Source organism: Colletotrichum abscissum, assembly GCF_030869225.1.
Source record: "Colletotrichum abscissum strain IMI 504890 chromosome Unknown Scaffold_42.1, whole genome shotgun sequence".
Lineage (NCBI taxonomy): Eukaryota > Fungi > Ascomycota > Sordariomycetes > Glomerellales > Glomerellaceae > Colletotrichum > Colletotrichum abscissum.
In genome coordinates this window covers 370,381-392,420 of record NW_026850343.1, presented here as the reverse complement: position 1 = coordinate 392,420, position 22,040 = coordinate 370,381, and the positions used below count along the sequence as shown (strand labels likewise).

The 22,040-nt window shown below is 50.4% G+C and overlaps 9 protein-coding genes across 9 annotated transcripts; 4 read left to right on the top strand and 5 right to left on the bottom strand.

Moving 5' to 3' along the window:
• Positions 1 to 218: 218 nt before the first annotated feature.
• CABS01_13124 (urea active transporter) lies at positions 219 to 2,516 on the bottom strand (the record flags this gene model as incomplete). Its single annotated transcript, XM_060546470.1, has 4 exons — positions 219 to 1,517; positions 1,571 to 1,848; positions 1,909 to 2,170; positions 2,229 to 2,516. 4 exons carry the CDS (start codon positions 2,514 to 2,516, stop codon positions 219 to 221), a joined length of 2,127 nt encoding a protein of 708 aa, XP_060395368.1.
• A 656-nt stretch (positions 2,517 to 3,172) lies between these two features.
• On the top strand, positions 3,173 to 4,654 carry CABS01_13123 (alkanesulfonate monooxygenase; the record flags this gene model as incomplete). Its single annotated transcript, XM_060546469.1, has 1 exon — positions 3,173 to 4,654. The coding sequence occupies one exon, from the start codon at positions 3,173 to 3,175 to the stop codon at positions 4,652 to 4,654; it is 1,482 nt and encodes a 493-aa protein (XP_060395367.1).
• Positions 4,655 to 4,754: 100 nt separating this feature from the next.
• CABS01_13122 (uncharacterized protein) lies at positions 4,755 to 6,889 on the bottom strand (the record flags this gene model as incomplete). Its single annotated transcript, XM_060546468.1, has 8 exons — positions 4,755 to 4,869; positions 4,932 to 5,177; positions 5,238 to 5,368; positions 5,428 to 6,011; positions 6,067 to 6,246; positions 6,317 to 6,460; positions 6,513 to 6,658; positions 6,708 to 6,889. 8 exons carry the CDS (start codon positions 6,887 to 6,889, stop codon positions 4,755 to 4,757), a joined length of 1,728 nt encoding a protein of 575 aa, XP_060395366.1.
• Positions 6,890 to 7,838: 949 nt separating this feature from the next.
• Positions 7,839 to 8,992, bottom strand: CABS01_13121 (peroxidase; the record flags this gene model as incomplete). The annotated part of the gene is made up of 2 exons (XM_060546467.1): positions 7,839 to 7,946; positions 8,000 to 8,992. The coding sequence occupies 2 exons, from the start codon at positions 8,990 to 8,992 to the stop codon at positions 7,839 to 7,841; spliced, it is 1,101 nt and encodes a 366-aa protein (XP_060395365.1).
• A 1,785-nt stretch (positions 8,993 to 10,777) lies between these two features.
• On the top strand, positions 10,778 to 11,146 carry CABS01_13120 (uncharacterized protein; the record flags this gene model as incomplete). The annotated part of the gene is made up of 1 exon (XM_060546466.1): positions 10,778 to 11,146. The coding sequence occupies one exon, from the start codon at positions 10,778 to 10,780 to the stop codon at positions 11,144 to 11,146; it is 369 nt and encodes a 122-aa protein (XP_060395364.1).
• A 507-nt stretch (positions 11,147 to 11,653) lies between these two features.
• Positions 11,654 to 13,510, top strand: CABS01_13119 (LPXTG-domain-containing protein; the record flags this gene model as incomplete). Its single annotated transcript, XM_060546465.1, has 6 exons — positions 11,654 to 11,785; positions 11,839 to 12,023; positions 12,082 to 12,161; positions 12,226 to 12,630; positions 12,705 to 13,024; positions 13,085 to 13,510. The coding sequence occupies 6 exons, from the start codon at positions 11,654 to 11,656 to the stop codon at positions 13,508 to 13,510; spliced, it is 1,548 nt and encodes a 515-aa protein (XP_060395363.1).
• A 224-nt stretch (positions 13,511 to 13,734) lies between these two features.
• CABS01_13118 (uncharacterized protein) lies at positions 13,735 to 14,238 on the bottom strand (the record flags this gene model as incomplete). The annotated part of the gene is made up of 1 exon (XM_060546464.1): positions 13,735 to 14,238. The coding sequence occupies one exon, from the start codon at positions 14,236 to 14,238 to the stop codon at positions 13,735 to 13,737; it is 504 nt and encodes a 167-aa protein (XP_060395362.1).
• Positions 14,239 to 16,410: 2,172 nt separating this feature from the next.
• On the top strand, positions 16,411 to 19,632 carry CABS01_13117 (ATPase; the record flags this gene model as incomplete). Its single annotated transcript, XM_060546463.1, has 7 exons — positions 16,411 to 17,411; positions 17,467 to 17,634; positions 17,688 to 17,871; positions 17,931 to 18,716; positions 18,772 to 18,850; positions 18,907 to 19,217; positions 19,285 to 19,632. 7 exons carry the CDS (start codon positions 16,411 to 16,413, stop codon positions 19,630 to 19,632), a joined length of 2,877 nt encoding a protein of 958 aa, XP_060395361.1.
• Positions 19,633 to 20,181: 549 nt separating this feature from the next.
• CABS01_13116 (uncharacterized protein) lies at positions 20,182 to 21,163 on the bottom strand (the record flags this gene model as incomplete). Its single annotated transcript, XM_060546462.1, has 3 exons — positions 20,182 to 20,391; positions 20,448 to 20,840; positions 20,912 to 21,163. Coding segments are annotated over 3 exons (855 nt in total), but the record flags the coding sequence as incomplete, so codon positions are not given.
• Positions 21,164 to 22,040: the final 877 nt, after the last annotated feature.

The following is a 22,040-nucleotide window of genomic DNA, read 5'->3' as shown; positions in this document are numbered from 1 at the left end:
CTTCAAGACTAGAGATCATTTCAGGCTTCCATCTACCAGCTGGATACCAGAGTTCGATGCTCGCCGGGTTGTCTCAGTCGGGAGCACGCAAGCTGAGTCTGCACACTCGAAGTTACTGGGGTTCTACTACCAGTGACATACTTTAGATAACAATAGTAGTGGCACAGGCCGTATCTAGACATCTTGATCTAAGTTTCTTGCATTTCCGGCTTCGCAAGTCATTCAGACTTAAGAAGGTCTCTGCTCGAGTGCCAAACGCCCTTGGCGCCTCTTACAATCTCGTAACGTCCATCATACAGAGGGTATACAACAACAGCGAAGAAAGCAAAGAACTGCCAGATGATCGCCACCGTTGTCCAGCTCTTAAAGAAGGTCTTCTCAAAGATGTAATCGCGATAAAGCGGCATTGGCCAGAGAATGAAGGTAACGAGTACGATGGCGATGAACATGTACCAGGCGATGCGGTACCAGCGGTAGAGCAACTTGATAGTATCGTCGTCGAACGGGTGGCGAACATCATCCAGGTTGACTTCACCTGCCAGCGAGGTATCTTTGGGAGAAACCGCGGGAGGGAAGTTGTCGCCTGCAGCAGCGGCGGTATTCTTCTCCGAATCACCCGACTTTTCAGGGTCAAATAGGGAAGATGCGGGTGGTTCTCCTTCCGAAGTCGACGAAGTATTCCCGTCATTGTTCGCCTCCTCTTTTTCGCTGCTCTGCTTCAGCTGATTCTCTTCGGCAATCTCAGCAACAAGAAATCTTCTCCAATCGAACTTTTCAGGTTTGTATAAAGACAGAAGCACCGAGTAGAGCGCAGGCGAGAAGAAAGATCCGATTGCTCCGTAAAGAGCTGGTAAGCTGCCTTCTGTGGTCTTCATGTTGATCTCGCCGTAAATGACATGTGCTGTTCCGAGCCAGATGCCTAATCCCGTGAGGAAACCAAGTATTGGGGATACAATCGCGGCTAGGCGTGTCTGGCCTGACCAGCACAGAGTCAAGCCAAGCGGAATGATGCCCGGGCATGAGAGAATCGGACGGAAATAGCCAATCCAGGTCATATCGGCGCCTCCGTAGTTCAACGCAAGTGAGATAGCCGTAATAAACACGGCATGAAAAACCACTGTAAGATGGCTGACGTGGACCAATTTCTTATCAGATGCTTTGGGGTTGAGGTACGTTTTGTAGACGTCAAAAGATAAGATGCTGCTGACTGCGATCATCGATGAAGAGACGGTGCTCGTCAGCGCCATGAATACAAGAACGAGGAAAGCGTCGATGCCCTGGTCGCCGATGAGAGCTTTGATGGTGTACGGCATGACAAGTCCAGCGTTGACCTGTGCCGATGTAAATTGATGCGGGTAGCCTGGCCAGATTGGAGTGTTGTGCAGTGCTCTTGCAGTGAGACCGATGACTGTACCGAGGCCCCATGGGATACCAAAAATTGCTACCGCAGCCAGGTTGTATCCGGGAACAGTTGCGTTCACTTCCGTCGCAAATGACTTTTGCCAGAAAGCGGTGTCCTGCCATTTCGATTAGTATCAACATCCATGACCACATGCACGCAATCACTCACCATTACGACAAGTGCCAAGTTTCCAAACTTCAGAATTAACCCCCAAATGATCGCATCTCGAGACTTCATCGTGAGCAGAGAGCCCTTGTAGTTACCGTCAATCAAGTTCTCTGAAGCCGTGGCCACCACCTTGTCGTACAGTCCACCAAGACCACCAACAGCATCGTGGGTGAGGACCTTGAGTGTAAAGTAAATGATGAGAATCAGGGCGATGAGAGTGTGCAGATAGTCTGTGATGAAGGTTGCTTTCAGTCCACCAACCGCGGTGTAAAGTACGACTGAGTTGGTCATAGTCAGCCCATGCCTGCATTTGGTTCAAAGATATTGGAGCGACCAACCTCCAAGTGGAATGAGAATCGTGGCAGCGACAAAATGCATGCCCGAGATACCGTAGATGAGTTGTGACCCAGTGAGGATCATACCAGCACAGCCGAAAACGTTGTTCGTGATGTTGAGGATAATGAAGACAATGTGACCGATCCATCCGTATCTTAATCGAATGATTTCAAGTGAGGTGTGCGCGTAAGGAACTCGAATCTTTGCCAAGACGCCGAGTGCTGCCATTAAGGCAATCTGGAAGCAGAGACCTGTTGACCACCACTACTTAGAGCATCAGTAACAACTTCGCCTTTCGTAACATTGATGTAATTGCGCTCACAAAAGGCACAGCAAGGCCAAACTTGTAGCAGAATGCTGCTGAAAAGACTGTCTCATTGATCCACATCCAGGAAGAAAAAACAGCCGATGCTGTTAAACCTGTCCCAACCGACCGATTGGCCACCATGAACATTTCGGAGGTGCCAGAGTCTTCTGCCAGGTAGGCCTTTTGGATCTTGACTGCTGCGAGAATGACACCACAGAAACCGATACCAAGGCCTATGAGCATTCCATAGCTGGTTGACTGAGGTATTAGGGTCTCCCCTGATACACCTAGTTGGACCGACATTGTGACAAGATCTTTGTCTACAAATTCCCTTCGTGCGAGCAGGTCGATTTCCGACTCGAAGAGATGGAAAGCGGAGGCTCAAACTTCGAATTTGGAATCCATTGAACAAGGCCAAGCAGAACTACTTTAACACAAGCCGCCTCCGCAAAGCTTGACTTCGAACCGAGATCGGTATCAAAAGGCCCCAGTTCTTGGTCACATCTTAGCTGCCCCGCATTGCGTTATGAACTCAACCCATGTCGGCAACTACGATTACTTAGTATACTTGCGGCCCGGGAATTGATAACATACGCCTGTAAGGTGGGATCTGTAGGGTAGACATACTTTAGACTTTTGTTCGAATTTAAGCGATTCTGCCGGAGACATTGCTCGGCGGTTTGCTAGCTTGGCAGATCGCAATCGGTTGCGTGCGATGATGCAATCTGCAGACGAGCCACCCACAACTCATCGCGACAAGGCTATTGGATCAAAGCAGTTAGAAGAATGCGCGCTATCGGCATTCCTTCGACTTGAGATAAGAGCATAAACTTACTTGGAGCCGGCATTGATGATCGAAACAAATGGCAAAACAACCGTTTTTGAGGGGCCGTCTTCGCTAGAAATCAGAGACTGCAAGACACATAACATCACAACCAAGACCTTGGAAAAGTCTCATCATGGCCGATAACTCAAATCCTGCCACAGACCGGAATGGTTCCAGCGACAAGAAACAACTCATTCTCAATGCCTTTGTCATGAACACGCCCGGTCACTTGGCTCCCGGTCTCTGGAAACACCCCCGCAACAAGACAGACCAATACAAGAAGCTCTCTTTCTGGACCGAGCTCGCCCAGTTACTAGACAATGCCGGTTTCCACGCAATGTTTATAGCCGACACCCTCGGACCCTATGATGTGTACAAAGGACCGGCCAACGTTGTCCCAGCCTTGGCCTCCGGAGCACAGTTCCCAGTCAACGATCCGCTGTACCTCGTTCCAGCAATGGCGCAAGCCACGAAGAACCTCATTTTCGGAGTGACTGCAAGCTTGACCTACGAAAAGCCCTATTCGCTGGCGAGACGCCTTTCCACGGTGGATCATCTGAGCGAAGGGCGATTAGCCTGGAACATTGTCACCTCATACCTGGACAGTGCGGCCCGGAACCACGGCTTAGAGGAGCAGATCCCGCACGATGAGCGTTACGCGATTGCACACGAGTACCTCGAAGTTCTCTACAAGCTCTGGGAAGGCAGCTTTAGGGACGATGCAGTCTTGGCGGATCTCGAGGCTGGGACGTACATTGCCAGTGACGCGGTCAAGCAGATCCACCATAAGGGCAAGTACTTTGATGTGCCTGGACCGCACTTCGTTGAGCCTTCACCTCAGCGAACACCCTTCCTCTTTCAGGCGGGTGTGTCTGAAGCTGGAAACGGCTTTGGTGGTAGACATGGAGAAGCCATCTTCATCGGCGGCCAGACTGCGGAGGGTGTCCGAAAGACTGTCGATAATCTACGCAAGATTGCGGCGGAGGAGGGAAGGGATCCTAATCACATCAAGATCATCCTCGGCATCAACGTCATTGTGGCAGCGACAGATGGGGCGGCCGAAGCGCAGAAACAAGAGTACCTGAAATACGCGGACACCGAGGGTGCCCTAGCTCTCTTCGGAGGGTGGACAGGAATTGACCTTTCTGGATATCCAGATGATGAAGACTTCTCAGTGGCAGACTCTCCACGGATTCAGTCCATCATCCGACGTTGGTCAGATACCGTCCCTGGCACAGATAATCTCCCTTGGACCAAGCGAAGAATCGTAGAATACCTCAGTATCGGCGGTCTAGGTGCCAAGATAGTGGGTAGCCCTACCACAGTCGCCGATGAACTGGAGCGTTGGGTCGAGGTTTCTGACGTGGATGGGTTCAACCTGGCCCACGTTACCAATCCCGGTACTTTTGAGGATATCATCGAGTACCTGCTCCCTGAATTGCGCAGACGAGGAATTTTCAGGTCCGACGTTGAGAAGCAGGGAGCTACGGCGAGAGAAGTATTTATTGGCTCGGAACGACTACCTGAGGATCATCCTGGAAGCAAGTACAAATGGCGCGCTGGTGAGACAGAACCGCCATTCCTGAAGCAGAATAAACAAGTGTCAGGTGCTTAAGAATGACAACAGGGACGAAATTTCCTACTAGAATAAATTCCTCAGGAGGGCCTCCGTGCTTAGTGAATCTCGATAACTATTGCTAGCTTTGATAGGGCATTCAGCAAGCCATCTGGCTGTGGACAAACTCCTTGGGAGAGAATGATGGATACATGAAGCCGGAAACGCTGATCAGGTCTGTGATATTACCTGCAGGGCCATGCGAGGGGAAGAAACTACTATCTGTTCAGTTGCTGATGATCCCATTTGAGAAGATGCTGGGTCGAATTGGACTTACTGCGCATTGCCTGGTACTTTGTCCCGAGTGAGGGAGTTAAGAAGCTCCTGCACGGCTGCGTGATCAAACGTTTCAATAAACGCCAAGTTTCCATGGTCCGCATCAAAAACTGCCGAAGAGCTCGTCTCAACTGGGCAAGATGGGATAACAAGGGCGTAGCCATGGTCCTCGGCGTGAATAGTGGCTTCCATGTCAACGAGAGCAAGCTGCAACTTGCTGTCTTTGAGCACATAGGAACCGCCACGTCTTTGAAGAACATAGTTTTAGTTGAGGTCTTCTAATAGAAGAAAAAAGTTGAAGACCTACGGATAAGAGACCACTTGCTCTCTAGGGACAGTAGTGTAGTATCCCGCGGCATGCTCAGGCACAATGAGCCTTGCGCCTTGTGCGACGTAGTCTACTACACCAAAGGCATGATCGTGATGATGGTGAGTAGGCTGTTGTACCAGGGTCAGCGATCCGGAGAGAAAGGCTTCTCGGCTAGAATATTACAAACCCAGACATGTGTTATGTTCTTTCCAAGATTTGTCTGAACCCACTCAATGACGAGCTTGCTCTGATGCGGCGGAGCATCCAAGACAATAACAGACCCATCCTCAAGCTCAACCAAACCTTGCCGCATCCCTAGATCACCGCCGGGGTTAATGGTCCAGAACCCAGGTAGATCTTGAAGAGGCTGAGAAATCGAAGCTGCGATGGACTCCTTTGTTCCGGTATAGGCGCCCGGCCAGAGAAAGTTTGCAGATGTTTCTCCAATCTCTGAGAAGCTGTATTGAACGTTCCGATTTGGAACGCTGGATTCGGGGACAGTCCCGTTGCCCGGTACCGCACAGAAGTCGCTCGGTAGACTATCGTTGATGATGGTCTGATCAGCGCGATAGTCTCCAATAAGATGCTTGCCGTTGTAGATGGTCTTGAATCGTTGAGGTATTTGGACCCCGTTGACTTCAGCATAGTCGTGAACGAGAAGGTCATGTGTTGATTCGCCGAAAAAGGGGTGGTCTTCGTAGGATCTAATGATGTAAGGGAGATTCGTGGCAGGATCGAACAGGACTGTTAACTCGAGCGTATCGTCATGAACTGCGATGCAAGTTACAATCATATATGTTGCAAGTTTGTAGAATACCTCTCTTACCTCCTGCTAACGTTATTCCTGCTCCTGTCTCCCCTTGCCGAGATGTGAATTTGTTGTTGGAAAGGATCTTAATGTGGCGATTAGGTAAATCATCAAAGTAACCACGACGAAGACATACTGTGGAAAGAAGTAGTGGGTGCCATTTGTACGCTTCGCTAATCAGGTAGGACGCAAGTAGGCCTGAGAAAATGATCAACATTAGCCCTTGGCGAGAATCGAAATCAAATCTAATGGATAGACTGCTACTGACCGTCGAGGTAACCCTGGGGCTCGCCGGAGGGATTGTACAAGTTGTAGCTGCCTCTAGTGACAGCTGCGTATCCACTTTCACCACCCTCGGCAACGATGGAAAAGTCCATCGGCATGAGGTTGGCTCTTCCGAAGGTCCATCCGGCTGGCAAGAATTAGGTTGGGCACCATGAATAGCCTTAAAAGGTAATACTAACGCCCAAGTGCCGCGATCTTGTCAATGCGTTGCTTGACGTGTGTTTCGTCAAAGGCAAAAGAAATGTTTTGTCGGCCTGCTGTTACGGCAGCATTATCCACACCCGCGACGGATATTCCCATCATCAAAGTTCTTCCCCTGAGAATGCTACGATCTGTTAGTGGCCGAACAGAACTTAGACTACGACTCAGCTCACGTTTCGCCGACGTATGTCAGGCTTTGGAGGGAAGAAATTGCTTCGCGCCCGCCGAGAGCTTCTATTCCCAGAGCGAGAAGTACTGCGGGATCCTGAGTCGTGCCATCTTGTCGAGAATGGAGGTGTCCCAAGGTGTATTGCGCAGCCGCCAAGAGAACCAAGCTTATATGTCGAACGAACATCTTTGCGATGGGATGAAGAACAGACCAGGAGAAAGCTTAACAATATGCGAAGCTTGTTTAGTAGTTATATATCAGTCAACTCTAGTATCATAATTGCGTCTGAATCAGACTCTGTTGGCCTGTGCAAGGTTTTTCGACTGCTCTTCACCCCCCTCAAATTTGGGTTGACAGAGATGTTGATTTCAAAGCATCGCCATCGTGGTTTGTTGCGTCGCATCTAAATAACGTGGATGGAATGTCTTGGACGGAATTTGACCAAAAAGAGCGGTCTTGACCTAATCACTTCCGTGAGTGCGACGTTTGCTTCCGCTCAAAGTATACCCTAAATGAAGCCTATCATGTATGATAGCTCAGCCAGGGACGGGCTACTCCGGGCCAAGTCTTAATCACAGCACCAGCAGGGCGGATAACTCAAGTCGCCTGACTAGAGCATCCCGCAACCCTTGTCAGTATTTCAATGGATGATGACTAGTAAAGTAACCTCCGGATCGTAGATCTTGGCAATATGGGGAATCAGACTTAAGTTAAGGGGGTATCAAGATCACGGGCTGTCTGTACCAGAAACTAAGTCCGAGGAGCTTAGGGCCGAGGAGTATCTCGGCCGGAGTTACTCAGATCACCGTGCGCTACCGACCCGGAGATAAGCCTGCTTACTGGCCCTCGAATAGTGATCCTGGACATTGTGTGAAATAACTCGAAGGAATCATCGAAACCCACTGCACGTTCCCTTTGAAGGAGGCATACAATTTTCTTCACAATTTCATACGGATGAAGAATATACCTAATATCTATCATGGATTACGTATTTCTACCTAGGTATCGTTTATGCGGAGGTCACAAATTGTGATGTCCCTTAGATCGTGTTTCCCCGAGAATTACTTCCACAATCTATATACGCCTCCCCAAAAGTCTACCGAAGATATAATGTAGCGAGAATACCTTTAAACATCTATCTCTTGACACCGGTGCCGGCGGGGAGCGCCTTGCTGCAATCAGTCAAGTCGTTGATGTTGAAGACACCAAGGAGGCTCAAACGGAGATACTGCTTGGCATATGCCTGCAATTTGGTCAGCTGTATTCCTGAAGCAGATGGATCAAGTGAAAACTTACTCCGCCCCAAAGCGGTGCGTTATTAGCGAAGGCCTGGAAGGCCGGGGCCGAACGGGGATCCTTGGACAGAACCGTATCACTGGGGAAGGTCACAACCTCGGCAGGAGCTCCAGCCAAAGTTTGTCCGTAGAAGTCAACATCCCAAATATTGGGCGTGGTGTCCTGCGGGGCGTTGACCTTGGATGTGTCGAAAAAGCGTTGACGGCTGGCAGTGTGCGCCCCGACAAGGGCAGCGAGACCAGGGGCGGTGATGGTCTTGTTGCCAAACAGCTCGATTAACTTGTCGGCAGGGTCCTTCGGGTCTGGAAGTAGACCATCGGGAGCAGCCACGGAAGAGTCCTTGCGGCCGACGAAGGTCTTAATCCTCGGTCCGCCAGGGCATGCCACCGTCGCAGTGTTGGCGGCGAACTGGATCAAGTCTGCCATACCGGCGCCGTGGTCCTTGTACTTGGCGAACCACGTCTTCATCTGCGATACAATCTCCTCCAAGCCCTTGTTGAGTGGGCGCCCGATCTCCTCAGGAGCGAGGACGATGGATCCATCGGCCCCGCCGAGGTCGCCGGTGTTCAAGCTCCACCCAGCAGCGTCATGGAATCCGAGACGGATGGCGGCGCGGGCAGGGTCGGTGCAACCATTATCGTCACGGAACGTGGGCATCAGGTCAGCAGCGACATGTTGCCACACGCAGCACTTGTCCGCATTGCAGTCAGAGCTGCCGAGCTCAGTGAGGTTGCCGCTGGCCGCATCGGACGTGGTAGGCGATCCGGAGCCCGTGAGGATGCCCTTGACATCCTTGCCGACGTCGGACAAGGATCCGTCGGGGATCTTGAGGAGATCACCGAGATTTTGATTGTCTGCGGCACCCTCTCGGCTAGCGAGATGCGCCATCATATCTCCGTGGCTGGTTCCGGCGCCGCCCCGTCCCATGCCGGGGTAGGCGGTGGCGACGGCCACGAGTGCCGTGAGAGCAATGCGTGCTTTCGATCCGGTCATCTTGCTGAAGAGGTATGATAACTGGAGGGAGAGAAAGAGAGAGTGTTGTGAACGAGAGTATTGCCTGTATTAGAGCGAGTGACTGAATGTTGAACGCTGGAGTGATGATTGATGGCATTAATGGGATCTCAAGTGTCTAATTATACCTGAACTCACAGTAAGATATCGGTGGCAAAGATGCACTCTGTATGCACAGAAGTAACTCATACTCACTCATGGCCGTCAGCTCGGCCCCGAAGCGGGAGGCAGGAGCCATTAGCCTGCTTCAGACATTGAAAGCACGGTTGGGATGTTTCGGTCCGCAATCATGTCAATCTGGATGATCCTTAAAGAGGGCACTGAAAGCTGTGCATTGGCGCAGAAGAACAAACCCAACAGGGAACGTTGACGGCTTGGCCCATGTGTCAGGTAGCTCTTTGGTGAATGTCTCTAGCTGCTTGTCCGAAATGTCATCTTGCGTGGCGTTGTAAGCGTCCCGTCTTCAATTGTCAGTCTGATGCCAGCCTCCAAGTCAGGGCGTCTGAGGGCCCGAGAGCGTAAGCAGAAAACGCCTCAAACTTTGTCCCTCGTGGGATGACTATCCAGCCGTTCTTTCCGACTTTTTTGCTTTTTGCATGAGCTGAAAATGGCGATTCCCGTCGTAAAGGCAATTTCATAATGTTCGGACGCCTCAAGTTGACGTTAGCCTCAAGTCGGCGATCATCCTAACCTCAGCCAACCTCAACGAATGCTTTCTGCAACGAAATTTCTCGGGATAAGATGCCGTCGAAAATTGTCAGAGAGGATGAGAGTTTTATGCCGCCACGCCACTCTTCCTGAAACCTTTCAGAAAGATCGCAAGACTAACCTTAGGGCAAAACACTTTTCTATGGAAGAAGTGTTTTTCCAAGACGCTTGGCTTAAACGTCAATCATCGTTTCAGACCTTGATTGAGGGTTTTTGCCTCGCAAGCCTCGCCAAGAAACACTACAGGGTGAAAGCTGCGGGAACTAGCTATCGAAGGTGCGCCATCGATGTGTCGAATCTGGCGGCTCACGCTGGGCCAAGATCTGGCTAAACGGTCACCCCCCACATCCCGCCAATGAGAACAGACTCAAAATAATCAAGACGTGTCGGCTGTACGGCAGACGATTCCCTCAGCGGCTCACGGTCATCAATCGGCGTCGCTAACGTGGGTGCCGGCCGTGCTCCAGTTTCTCGGACATCCGAGCTTACATGTCTGTGCCGGTGGCATCCAACCCAACCACACCCAACTCTCATTCGGGAGGCCACACATGATTCCTCTTCCAAAAAGAAAGGAAGAGAAAAGAAGAGGTGGAAACTAATGCACGTGTCGGCCTTTGCCACAATCCCGGCCTTTTCCAAATTGGCCTAGGTCGCCGGCTTCCCGAAATCGATGTTGCACCAATCTAGCCCCGCGCCTGCCGGTGGCGTTCTTTGATAGGAACGCGATGACCTTGGATTATGCCTCAGACGTCCGATGACGCGTCTTCGGACTGGAGGCCGTTTCTAAGGCTACTTGGCTTAGCAGCATCTATTGCTCGGAGCTTACCAGCGGGAGAAAACTGTTGAACCTCTATCTTTGTTGTCTTAAGCGTGGACAGCCGGTTGGCACTAGATTACCGAAACATCTCAAATCTTTCTCCTCAAGTTCCTGGACCGGCCTCGGGAAGAAGTAGCTCCCGATACCAGCTTTATTTCTCAGGTCCTCCCCGGGAAGATACGCTGGAACTGTTCGCCGACATATACTTGTGGTTAACAGTCTGATCCGTCAAGACACTAACTATGTTACGAAGTCAGATGATCAAAACATGTGCCCAAGTATACACGGGCGGCCAGAAGAAAGTCCCCTCGTATTTGCTGGCGGCAATGCTATCTTTCTTCATCGTCGCAAGTACAGCGCCAAAATATTTAGACAGAGCTTCCCGTCTAAGAATGCGCTCTCGCCGCTCAAATCACTTGCAATCTTACTTATTCCTCTTCTTCATCTACATCTCCGTCCCTCTAACGTTCAGAGGCAAGATCTTGTTTGGGAAAATTCACACAATTACACCAAGTACTTGTCGCGTAAGGACGTTGTTGCAGCATCTTCATGGCATATTATTACGATATTGCCTTTTTTTCTATCATCATGCGGCAATTAGTTATGGGTAAGCGATGTGTCGTTACAACTTCTCGACATTTCTCCTTGAGGGATGAAGTTAGTCAGGCATCTATATATACAAGTCCATGGAATTTGGAGGCTTATTAACCTCAAGTATCGGGATAAAAGAGTACGCTCGAGTTCGATGGGTCGCCACGGGCACCAAAGCAGTCAGCTTACGTGCAGACAATCTACACACAACTATGTAACACCATGTTACTCCAGGCTGTGCTGCTGTATGATTCAATGCTACCTCAAATTCATGGCAAAAGCGGTGGGCGGCTAGCCTAACCCACAATTGGCGCTACATCCGGTTTTCGATTGGAGAAATGGTCGCTTCTTGCATGCTTTTTGCGACATCAACTTTCAAAGAGGACTAGGGTATTCTTGAAAGATAACGAGACAGGCGGTAAGAGGGCCGGAAAGGATTCACAAGAAAAGCTTATAATACCGCGCAGAGTTGATGTTCATCCGTCCCTTGGATGTCAATCTGTTCAATTCTGCAACGTAAATCAATAATGGCGTCTGTTGTAGATACCGACAGGATTGGAGCAGACGCGATCGGACGCAGAATAGATGGTGCTGATGAAAAGACATTGATCACTCGTTCTGAGGAATATGGCAAACAGCAGCAGCCATCTGGTCTCGAGGTCCTCTAGCCCAACTTCCAAGCATCTGTTTTCGAAGTCTAATAGTCTCGCAGCGATACATTAACCATTCCTCTGTTGTAAATTTCGGCGTAATCATACTGGCATCATGGGAGTCTTTCGCCGTAACTTTCCAATTCGCGTTAGCGAATGGTGGCCCTGCTTCGATGTTCTACGGCTCGATCCTGGCTGGCTTCGGAGCTTGTGCCGTCGGATTTTCACTCGCTGAGCTAGCATCAATGTAAGCCCATTGGACTTGATGAGATATCAAGATTCTCGCCGCTAACGAAGTCGAATAGAGATCCGACTGTCGGCGCGCAGTATCGTTGGTCTGCAAATCTTGCCCCTAGCGCAAACAGGTTCTGGGGTTTACTTCAGGGTATCTCACTACAAAAGTCCAAAAGACTTACATGCCATGTTTCCAATGCTGACTAGCTAAACAGGATGGATCACTACTGCTGCGTGGTGCTTCGCCTGTGGGGGACCACCATCAATCCTGGCAAACATCATCACGTCCCTAGCCATCTTCAACTATGATAACTATGCGCCAGAGCGATGGCATACTAGTCTCATCATGATTGGTACTCTCGTCTTGCCCTTTTTATTTAATCTCTGGTTTCGAAAGTTTCTCAATGCGTTCGAGATAATTGGCGGGGTCTTGCATATTGCCTTGTTCGTGGCCTCCATTGTTATTCTCGCTGTCCTTGGACAACGCAGCAGTTCCGACTACGTTTTGAAGACGCTTACATCTGACGTCTCGGGATGGAATGATCCCGGAGTATCATGGGGTTTGGGACTGTTAACGATAACGTTCTCCGTAACGGGATTTGACAGCGTCATACACATGAGTAAGTTGCTTCCTTGAAAACAAACTGAGACCGAATCCTTCAGCTGTGAGATGTTGACCATCAAACTGGAATAGGCGATGAAGTAAGAAAAGCTAGAACACGCGTTCCACGAAGCGTCATTCTTGCCTGCGTCGTCAACTCAGTCATGCTTTTTGTCTTTGTTACGATCTTACTCTTCTACATCGGACCTCTGGACGACCTTTCTACAGCCCCATTGCCGCTCATCTACGTAATCTACAATGCGACTGGCTCGAAAGCTGCCTCCAACACTCTCGTCTCCCTGGTAGCAGTCATTATCTTCTTCGCCTCATTCAACATGTTGGCGTCAGTATCCCGTCTAGTATGGATGTTCGCGAACGACAAGGGCTTGCCATTCTCCCGCTTTTTCTCGCATGTAAGTCATTCTAACTCCTAGCTCTGCTGCCAAAGCTCCCAGCTTGACGTTCTATCACAGATCAGTCCTACTTTCAAGTTACCAATGAATGCCTTGCTCCTCATTGGGATTATAGTCACATGTCTTTCTCTGATCTACATCGCCTCGGCCACAGCTTTCAACGCCCTGATTTCTCTCCAGGCTTTGGCTCTTCATGTATCGTACTTTTTCCCGATCCTTTTTCTCTTAATCCGGAAAGTTCGCGGCCCGCCACCGCCATACGGACCCTTCAAGCTAGGAGCTGTCGGCGTTCCGGTCAATCTCTTCGCGCTCAGCTACTTGATATACGTTGTGTTATGGATGCCGTTCCCTCAAATCCTGCCAGTCACCAAGGACAACATGAATTACGCAGGTCCAATATTTGGAGCAGTCTTGATAGGTGCGCTTGCCGATTGGTTTGTGAGCGGAAGGAAGAGGTTCCAAATGCCTCTGAAGAAATATGAGTAAGGAAGTCGACTTCATACATCGCATCTCACCTGAAAAGGTACTTCGTAGCTGATGCGCACTGAGTATCCCTCAATCTCTAGTAACTTGGCGGGATTTCTGCACTCAAGGTTCTTGATTGATCTTGCGAGACTAGGCTGCTCGCCTCGGAGGAGTTTCTATCCAGACGGCATTTCCATTACCGGGTACATTATGTTTACATGTTCCACCTATATTTCCAATTTTGCTCACACACGCAACGTGCTTAAAGCCCCAACACCAAAAGCAAGCCAGGCGCCAAGGTCCACGGTAACCATGCGCAACCAGTTGGCCTTCAACCACTCATCCAAGATTCCGTTGACGTCGTCGTCGTCTTTTGCCTCGGCCAAAGCCTTCACGTGCGGTGCAACAGCCGGAACATAAAGCAAATGTCCCGCCGACAACGCCGCGCCAGCAGCGTACCACCAATAAGTGCCTTGCGACTTCAGAGCAGCTGGCTGGCTGTAGAGATTTGAGATACCGGTGCTCGTCGATACGGCGATGAAGCCCAGGACGAAAAAGACGCCGCGTGAGAAGAAGGTGTTAAAGTACGGCTTCAACATAGGCGCGCTTTTCTTTCGAAGCTCGGAGGTATCATTGAATAGGCTGAGGAAGAAGTGCTGATCCCAAGCGAACAGCAGGGTGCAAGTTGATGAAACAAGAGGCGCGACGCGAAGTGCGACTAAGGGGTCAAAGAACTGGCCCGATGCCATGGTGTCGGTCTCGTGCAATTGGTTGAAGGATTATTTCGTGAATATATGCCGAAGATATCTGCTGTAGGAAGAGGCAAGACGCAATGATGGCGCGCTACTTTGACTTCAATTGAGCGATTTCGCTGCCAACACTAGGGACGATAATGTTGTCACGGTTGTTTTGGGGTGATCAACAGAGATTTCGCTTACTTCTCAGCTTCTTAAAACTCCTAGCAACGGGACTTTCGGCGACTTTCCCCGCCGAAGGATTTCGTGGGGCCATCTTCAACTCTGTGAAACGCGGGGAATCGCCCCATCAACATGAGAATTGTAAGCGCCGAGCCTTCAATCAGATAGGTCACTCTCGTGTTCGGCCGACCAGTCCCTCTATAAGTTTTTGAATCCGTTGATATTTCACGACCGAGAAAATTGATTTGATCTCCGCAGTCGGCATGGCCCGGTATCTCCGAGCACACCCCACTGCTCGGCAACAGCCGGGAGGTGGGGCCGATGCCGGTTCAAGCAGTATCAGAAACGATACCCCGAGATGTCAAGCATCGAGCCCAGAAGACCTGCCTTCTTCTTACTTATGGCCAATAGGGATATCATCTGCTTCCTCGCGTCAAAGATTGCGTCTTCCAGCCACAATCACACAAGGACGATGAACTCCTATTCGCGGGCAGGGCGCCTCACTCTTCCAACGTCGGGGCTAAGCAACTTGGCACTGCTGTCTGCCATTCGTTTGCATGTCGCCCCGCGCCCTCCAAATATGCATGTACATGCAGGACACCCAGAACAAAAGTCTTAGTGGAGAGGTCACACAAAATGCGGAGATCCAGTGGCCCGGATCGATTTCTCATCGGGTGATGTGGAAAAAGCACTGAAGTCAAGGAAGAGCGAAATTAGGCAGATAAGGCATTCGTCCGCTTTGAACAGCAAACGGTTTGCGTTTACAGCCTCATTTTCAAGCGAATGAAGGCCCCTTGGTTCATTTCCTTGGGATTATGGGGCTGATTTAAGCTGTACAAACGGTTCGCTTCGGCCACATGGCCGGTGGGGTTGCTGATTCTGGCCGCATCCGCTGCCCGAGACAATTTTAGGCAGGATGAAGACGAACCGCTATGTTTCTAGGCATAGCTTGCTGGCGAGGCAGACTTTGTACGCATCACCCAAATGACACGAATCAGCACGATGCATAAGAGTAACATGATACATCTGACGAATTACTTTTGATTTTCGACTCATACCTAGGTAGCACAGAGAATACGTAAGAAGGGCGGACAGGTGTGGACACCACTAGGTATCCATGGACTGGCTGAAGGCATTCTTTGTTGGCCGCAGAATACTGCCGTAGTGAGGCTTCTTGCCAGCCTCAGTAATTTGTATCGCACCTTGAACATAAAGCGCGGCAGGATGATTCCGAATATGAACGGGTGGACGGCAATTGCTATGAGCCTCTAACCAAGTCGGAGTCATGATGATGATGCCTAGAATTAATCTCTTGGATTTTCCAGCTATGTAATCAAGGAAAGCGGCCATAAAGCTGACAGCGGCTCTAGGCCAACGTGGTGGGTGTCATGTGTTTGCCTTGTCGATCAGAGAAAGGTAGATAGGGGTTGGCGGAACCAACAGGATAGTGCACACAAATTACCTGCATGGTCCAGTGCTTTCCTCCAACAGATAGGTAGACTAAAGTAGCAGAAGGCTGTCATACAGTCACCCATATTTCGCAAGGATGCAGTGATAACATAAAGAGACGAGTCACCCGATTGCGGCTCAAAGCCAGCAAGGAAGCCTCGATTGAAATGCTCCTAGGTGCTGCTGAGCGCTTCGATACTCTATCGTCATTTTCTCTGAGCTAAGGTTCATGGAAAGAAAGTAACCCGATTTTGCACCGCCTCATGAAAATAATCTTTATTCCTCTCAAACATACGTGTCAAAGGTGAATACCATCCCAGGGCGAAAGAACGAGCAGCAAATTCACCTCCCCCACTACCTGCCCCAGCAGGCAGCATTTCCACAAAGAATCATTCGAAAGTCTCAGGCCAAGAGTACCGTCGCCAATTCTAATTGCATATAAAGTCTCTCTCCGCTGTAGAGAATTTTCTCACTCCTTCCACCACCTCATCTACTGTCAATTCCTACCGAGCCACACATCAACACGTCATCAACCCCTCACCAGGCTTCATCGGTATGGCATCCGCGGATCAAGGCCTGAACGACCGGCAATCCGACAATACGCTAGCTGATCCTGCTATCGCCGACATGGATGCAAGCAAAGACTCTACAACGGTTGTCGTCGCTCCGGCTTCATCTTCACTAGGCAAGGCATCCAAGAGCGCGAAAGCGGCCAAGAAGGATAAGAAAAAGGCTGCGAAGACTAAGTCAAAGAAGCAGCTCAAGAAGGCCAAGAAGCACAAGAAAACAGCCAACCTAGACACTGATGACTCATCCGATGATTTGACTGACGACAGAGACTCTGAGGCTGGAGAGAATTCTTTCGATTCGGAAGACAGTTCTTCTGAATCGTCCGAAAGTGATAGTGAGAGGGAGCACGGCAAGTCTAAGAAGAAATCCAGCGGCAAAGGCAAGAATGGCCGATCCTCGAAGAAGCAAAAGTACAAGTCACTTCGGAAACGCACTCCATCCTCCTCTTCCTCTTCCTCTGACTCCGATTCTTCCGAAACTGTCGAAGATTCGGATGATGATGCGCCTGGAAAAGTCGGTGGTGTTACCAGGGTCGCAATGACACCTCATCAATTGGCACTCTTCAAACAGATGCAGGCTGGCGCCCCGCTCTATCCAAAAAGCAACAGTCTCGGTAATGCTGGCCTCAATCACGGCTCTTCCATGACTAGCAACAAATTCGCAAAGCGTGGGAAGTTTCCTCCACCGCCTGCGCCTCCAAAGAAGAGATCCTCCAAGCTGGACTTCAAGCGAGTTGATCAGGTCTGGGACACCACGATTCACAACTACAGACTTCAGGAGACATCGGCGACCACTTCGAACTCGCAGTACGACGGATATGTGCTGCAAGTCAGGCGTACCTTTGACTGGGAAGGCAAGTACCAGACCACCTACCTCGATGTCAAAAGCAAGGTCTTGCGCGAGTGTCTTCAAGAGGTGATTGGCAACATCAAAGGAATCAGCCTGGTCGATGAGACTCCCAAGCTGAATCCCAACATGGTATTCTTGTGAGTTCCAACCACCCAATGTGGATTTTCTTGTGAAGCTAACTGAACCCTCCAGGTACTTAGAAGACTTACGAAAGTACCGCAAGGCGTTGAGCAAGATTTCGACCACGGACTTGAACAAGAAAAAGCGCAAGAAGTTCAGAAAGGACATCGAAAACAAGCGCCAGCATCTCAAAGTGCTTCTCAAGTATCTTGACAAGGACTATGCCGAAGTCAAGAAGAGGTACAAGTTCAACCCTCGATCATATTGAGAAGCCATTGCTTACCATTTATTAGCCTCTACCCCATGCTGGAGAATGGCCTCATCACCTTCGATCTTCTCTGGGCTCTTTTCAAACCCAACACCCTCATCTACACCACCACGTACGGCTCCTCCGATGAGCCTCGAGTCTTCAAGGTGGAGCAGGCGGAGAAGATGTGCAGCATGACAAAGGGAGAGTTCTACCTTCTTGACGGCAAGGTCAGTTCTCTTCAAGAACATCTTTCATTCCTTAATGTACAGCACTAACCGTCTTTCAGTACTTGGAGTATGATGGAAAACAATTCGGGTATGGGAGCCTCTGTGAGGAGATCCCGGAGTTTCGAGGCGCTCGAAAGATCAGTAGCCTCAACGCCTTCCCTCTTGACTACCATAAGGAGGAGGAAGGGATCAAGGCTGCCCTTATCGAGCGTGGCAAGAAATTCGTCAACCTCGGCGGTGTGCATTACCGAAGCCACCATGGCTTGGCGTACTACAAGAAAAAGAAGAGCATCATCAAGGTCAACATCAACGGACGCATCATGGTCGACCCCTCTGTCCACCGCAGGATCAACCCGAACTATCAAGTCTCTGCCGTCAGGCCCAAGGACCACGACATTCTCTCTGACTCGGAGGATTCTGATGACGACGAGAAGCTGTGCGAGAATGACGATTCAACCTCGGAGAACGCATGTGGTAGTGACGACGATGCGGGCTGCGGGAAGATGGCCACAAAGGTTGTTCGCGATGCCAAGGGTAAGATTCGCATGCTCCGAATTCCCAAATCCATGGTCGAAGACTCTGCTGTACAGGAGAAACCGCTGGAGCGCGTCGACGAAGCTAAGACCGGTGAGGAGTCCAACGAGGAGGAGGATAGTGGCAAGACGAAGAAGGCTCTGGAGTTCTCTGACGAGGATTACCTTATTGCATCTTCTGTTGTGTTGGGATTCTCCTTCTCCGAGAAGCTCTGGCTTGAGTTTACCGTCTCCGGAGTCAATGGCATCCAGTGGAATGATGGCGCGTATGAGTCTTTGGTGCTTGAGCCGAAGCAGAAAGACATTGTCAAGGTAAGCAATTCCATACTTGGAGGTGGTGAGAAGAAAACGGCTTACATATTGGCAGGCTCTCGTCGAGTCGCACAAGTACCATGCTGCCGAGAGCATTGACGATGTCATCCAAGGCAAGGGCAAAGGTCTTGTCGGTGAGTCCTCCTTTTCTCCCATAATGATTGATATCTCCTCATTGACATTCTGCCAGCTGTACTCCACGGACCGCCTGGAACTGGTAAAACGCTCACAGCCGAAGGCATCAGCGAGCTTCTCAAGTGTCCCTTGTACATGGTTTCTGCCGGGGAGCTAGGCACTGACTCTCGATACTTGGAGACGGAGTTGCAGAAGATCCTCGACATCTGCCACGCCTGGGGCGCCATCCTCCTTCTCGACGAGGCCGATGTGTTTCTCGAAAAGAGAAATCTCCACGAGATCTCACGCAACGCATTGGTTAGTATCTTTTTGCGCCAGCTCGAGTATTTCCAGGGCATCTTGTTTTTGACAACCAACCGAGTCGAGGTAAGTCACGCGACGTCACTCTCACCCATCGATTATCCGTATCTACTCGTTGCTCACAATCTTACAGACCTTTGATGATGCATTCCAATCACGTATTCACATTGCTTTGCGTTACGATAGTCTCACACAGAAGGCTAAAAAGGCCATCTTCAAGATCTTCGTAGAGCGGGTCCGTGTTCTCGAGAAGATTGACCTCAAGCCTTTCACTGAAGATGACTATGAAAGTCTTGCGAAACATGATCTCAATGGTCGCCAGATCAAGAACACTGTCCGGACCGCCCAGGCCCTGGCCGTCAACAAGGGTGAGCCGCTTGGTATGGAGCATATCTCGCAGGTCCTGGACGTCCAGAACAGCTTCGACCTCCATCTCAAAGGTGGGGAGTCATACAAAGATGCCATGAGAAGCTACTATTAAAGTATCTGACACTGGAGGCGAGGACTGTGGAAGTTATGCCTAGTTGTAGAAAAGTGAGGTAGTTAGGAGACATTGTTGGTGTTTCTCCTTTCAGTCTAACGTCAGGACAAGATTACTCTATATCGATGCACAACTAGCAAAACCTACCGTCCTGTTTCGTGATCGCTCTTCTTCATGCATTGAAGGACTAATGTGCATTATTCTCCATTTATTGGATCGTGGATGGTCTTGTTCCACGTACATTATGGGATTATTTCTATTCTTATGCGGCGACGATGAGTAGCTGCAGCACATAACAAAGTTAACCATTCACAACGACTCTCCAAGACATTTGAGATTTTAGGAAGATGAAATATGAATATAAATTTCAAAAGGTTGAGGGTGATCCTCAAAGAAGAATGATGGGGTCACTAGACTAGAGCTACTGGCTAACTAATTGCAGCTTACACCCTTTCAGCAATCTTAAACGCTGCCCACCAGGGGCCTTGAACAACAAGATTCGTGTTCCAATCCCCGAAGCCGTATACGAGCATCGATGGTGATCACATCTTATGCCTGGAACTCGACCTCGCGCTTGGCGGCCGGAGCAGCGGCCGGGGTAGAGTTGGTGGCGGCACCACCAGGGGCAATCTGGATGGGCACAACGCCTCCGAAGGGGCCGGCGCCGTTGCTGTTGGCAATCTTGACCAAGCAGACGTTGCTCTGGCCACCCATGGTACCAGTACAGGTGGTGCCGGCGGGCACGGAGAAGGCCATGGGCTGAGGGAAGTTGTGTTAGTGAAAGGTAGTTCAACGTGGATTACAGTGCTACTTACGAAGTCCTTGTTGACGTTGGAAGCACGCTTTTCGATGACGCTCATGGCCCGCTCCCAGAGGGAACGCTTGCCGCCAGGAACCTGGCCATTGGGTCTGATGTTACCGTTCTTGCCGGGAACTTGCTGAGTGACAGTGAGCTCAGTGCCCTGGGAAAACGCGCCGGTACCGGTGGGGTCGAGAACGGCGCGGAGAGGACCGGCACCGTCGGTGGTGACGACGTGGAAGGTGCCGGAGATGCTGCCGCCAGTGGAGGAGACCTGAGGGAGGGTATCGCCGGACAGAGCCATGGCCTGGGAGATATCGGCAGCCTGGACCTTGCCGCCGCCGGTGGTCTTGCCCATGCCGTCCGTCATGATGTTCTTGCTCTTGAAGACAGTGGTGTCGAGCTCAGTCTGATTGAGTTGGAACAAGTCAGTCCTCTGGGCTCCTGGGTGCTTTGGCTATGATGGGTTCGTGAACTTACCTTGCGGTTGGGGCCGGGGCCGGGAACAACGCCACCCTGAATAGCGAGAGCAGTGCCGTTGCCACCGAGATCACCAGTGACCTGTGCAACCTTGCCGTGTGCGGCAACAGAAGTAGCTGCTGCGAGAGCGAAGATGATCGTCTTGGAAACCATTTTGAGAGAGTTGTGGGGATTTTGAAGTATGGGTAACTTGATTAAAGCGATGATTCGGATCCGAGCCGGATTAGATTGGAAAAAAGGTTCTGAATAGAAGTGAAAGAGTTGGAAATAAGTTTAAATCCGCGCGAATCAATCGGCGATGAGATGAGAATGGAATACAAACGAAGAAGTGAAGCTGCTGAATTGAGAAGCGGAAACCACAACCTAGAGGCGGACGATCATTAGACTTTATACTTGACTCTCCAGACCTCGACGTCCATGATGTAGAAAGTCTGCGAAACAGCAGTACAGGGAGGCCCCAAAGGCGTACGGTGAATCTCCGCGGCTATTGTTCGTATGGGTTTGAGTTGGTGATGGCCATGGCTTGGGACTGCGTTCGCTAGCCAGACGTCGTCCCAAACGCGACCCTATCCCAATGCAGTAAAAATCCAGGAACGAGACGAGCAGCCCCATCGATGTCTGAAGCAGGTGAAACGTCGCGACACCTTCACCTCCCTTCGCGACGTCCAACGTGTGGTGGGGCGGGGGGCAACAATATTCGGTGTAAGGCTTCAATAGCGACCGGGTGTCGGCCAATGTCCGCAGATTCGGCCAACATTGGACGACATCGATAATGACGCCCGACATAAGGAGTAACTCATTGGATGACTTTGACACTGACAGGGCATAACACTTCGCTCCTATACGACTTGACCTGACAACTGCAGGTCTGAGTGTTGAGGAGCAAAGCCTCTCTCCCGCCCTCACTCACTTGGGTGTGTCACTCGGACTTAGAAACATGGAGATAGCGACACCGCGAAAGGCACATCTTCGGTCGATTGCATCGGGAGGTTTTCCATCGCCACGACTCGTTTGACGTAATTCAGTTGCGAGCATGCGAAGAACTCGAACCAACTTGTGCGCATTTCACAGAGTTTTTCCCGACATGTAAACGTATGCGTCGCTGAACTCAGTCAGCCAAACAGATCTA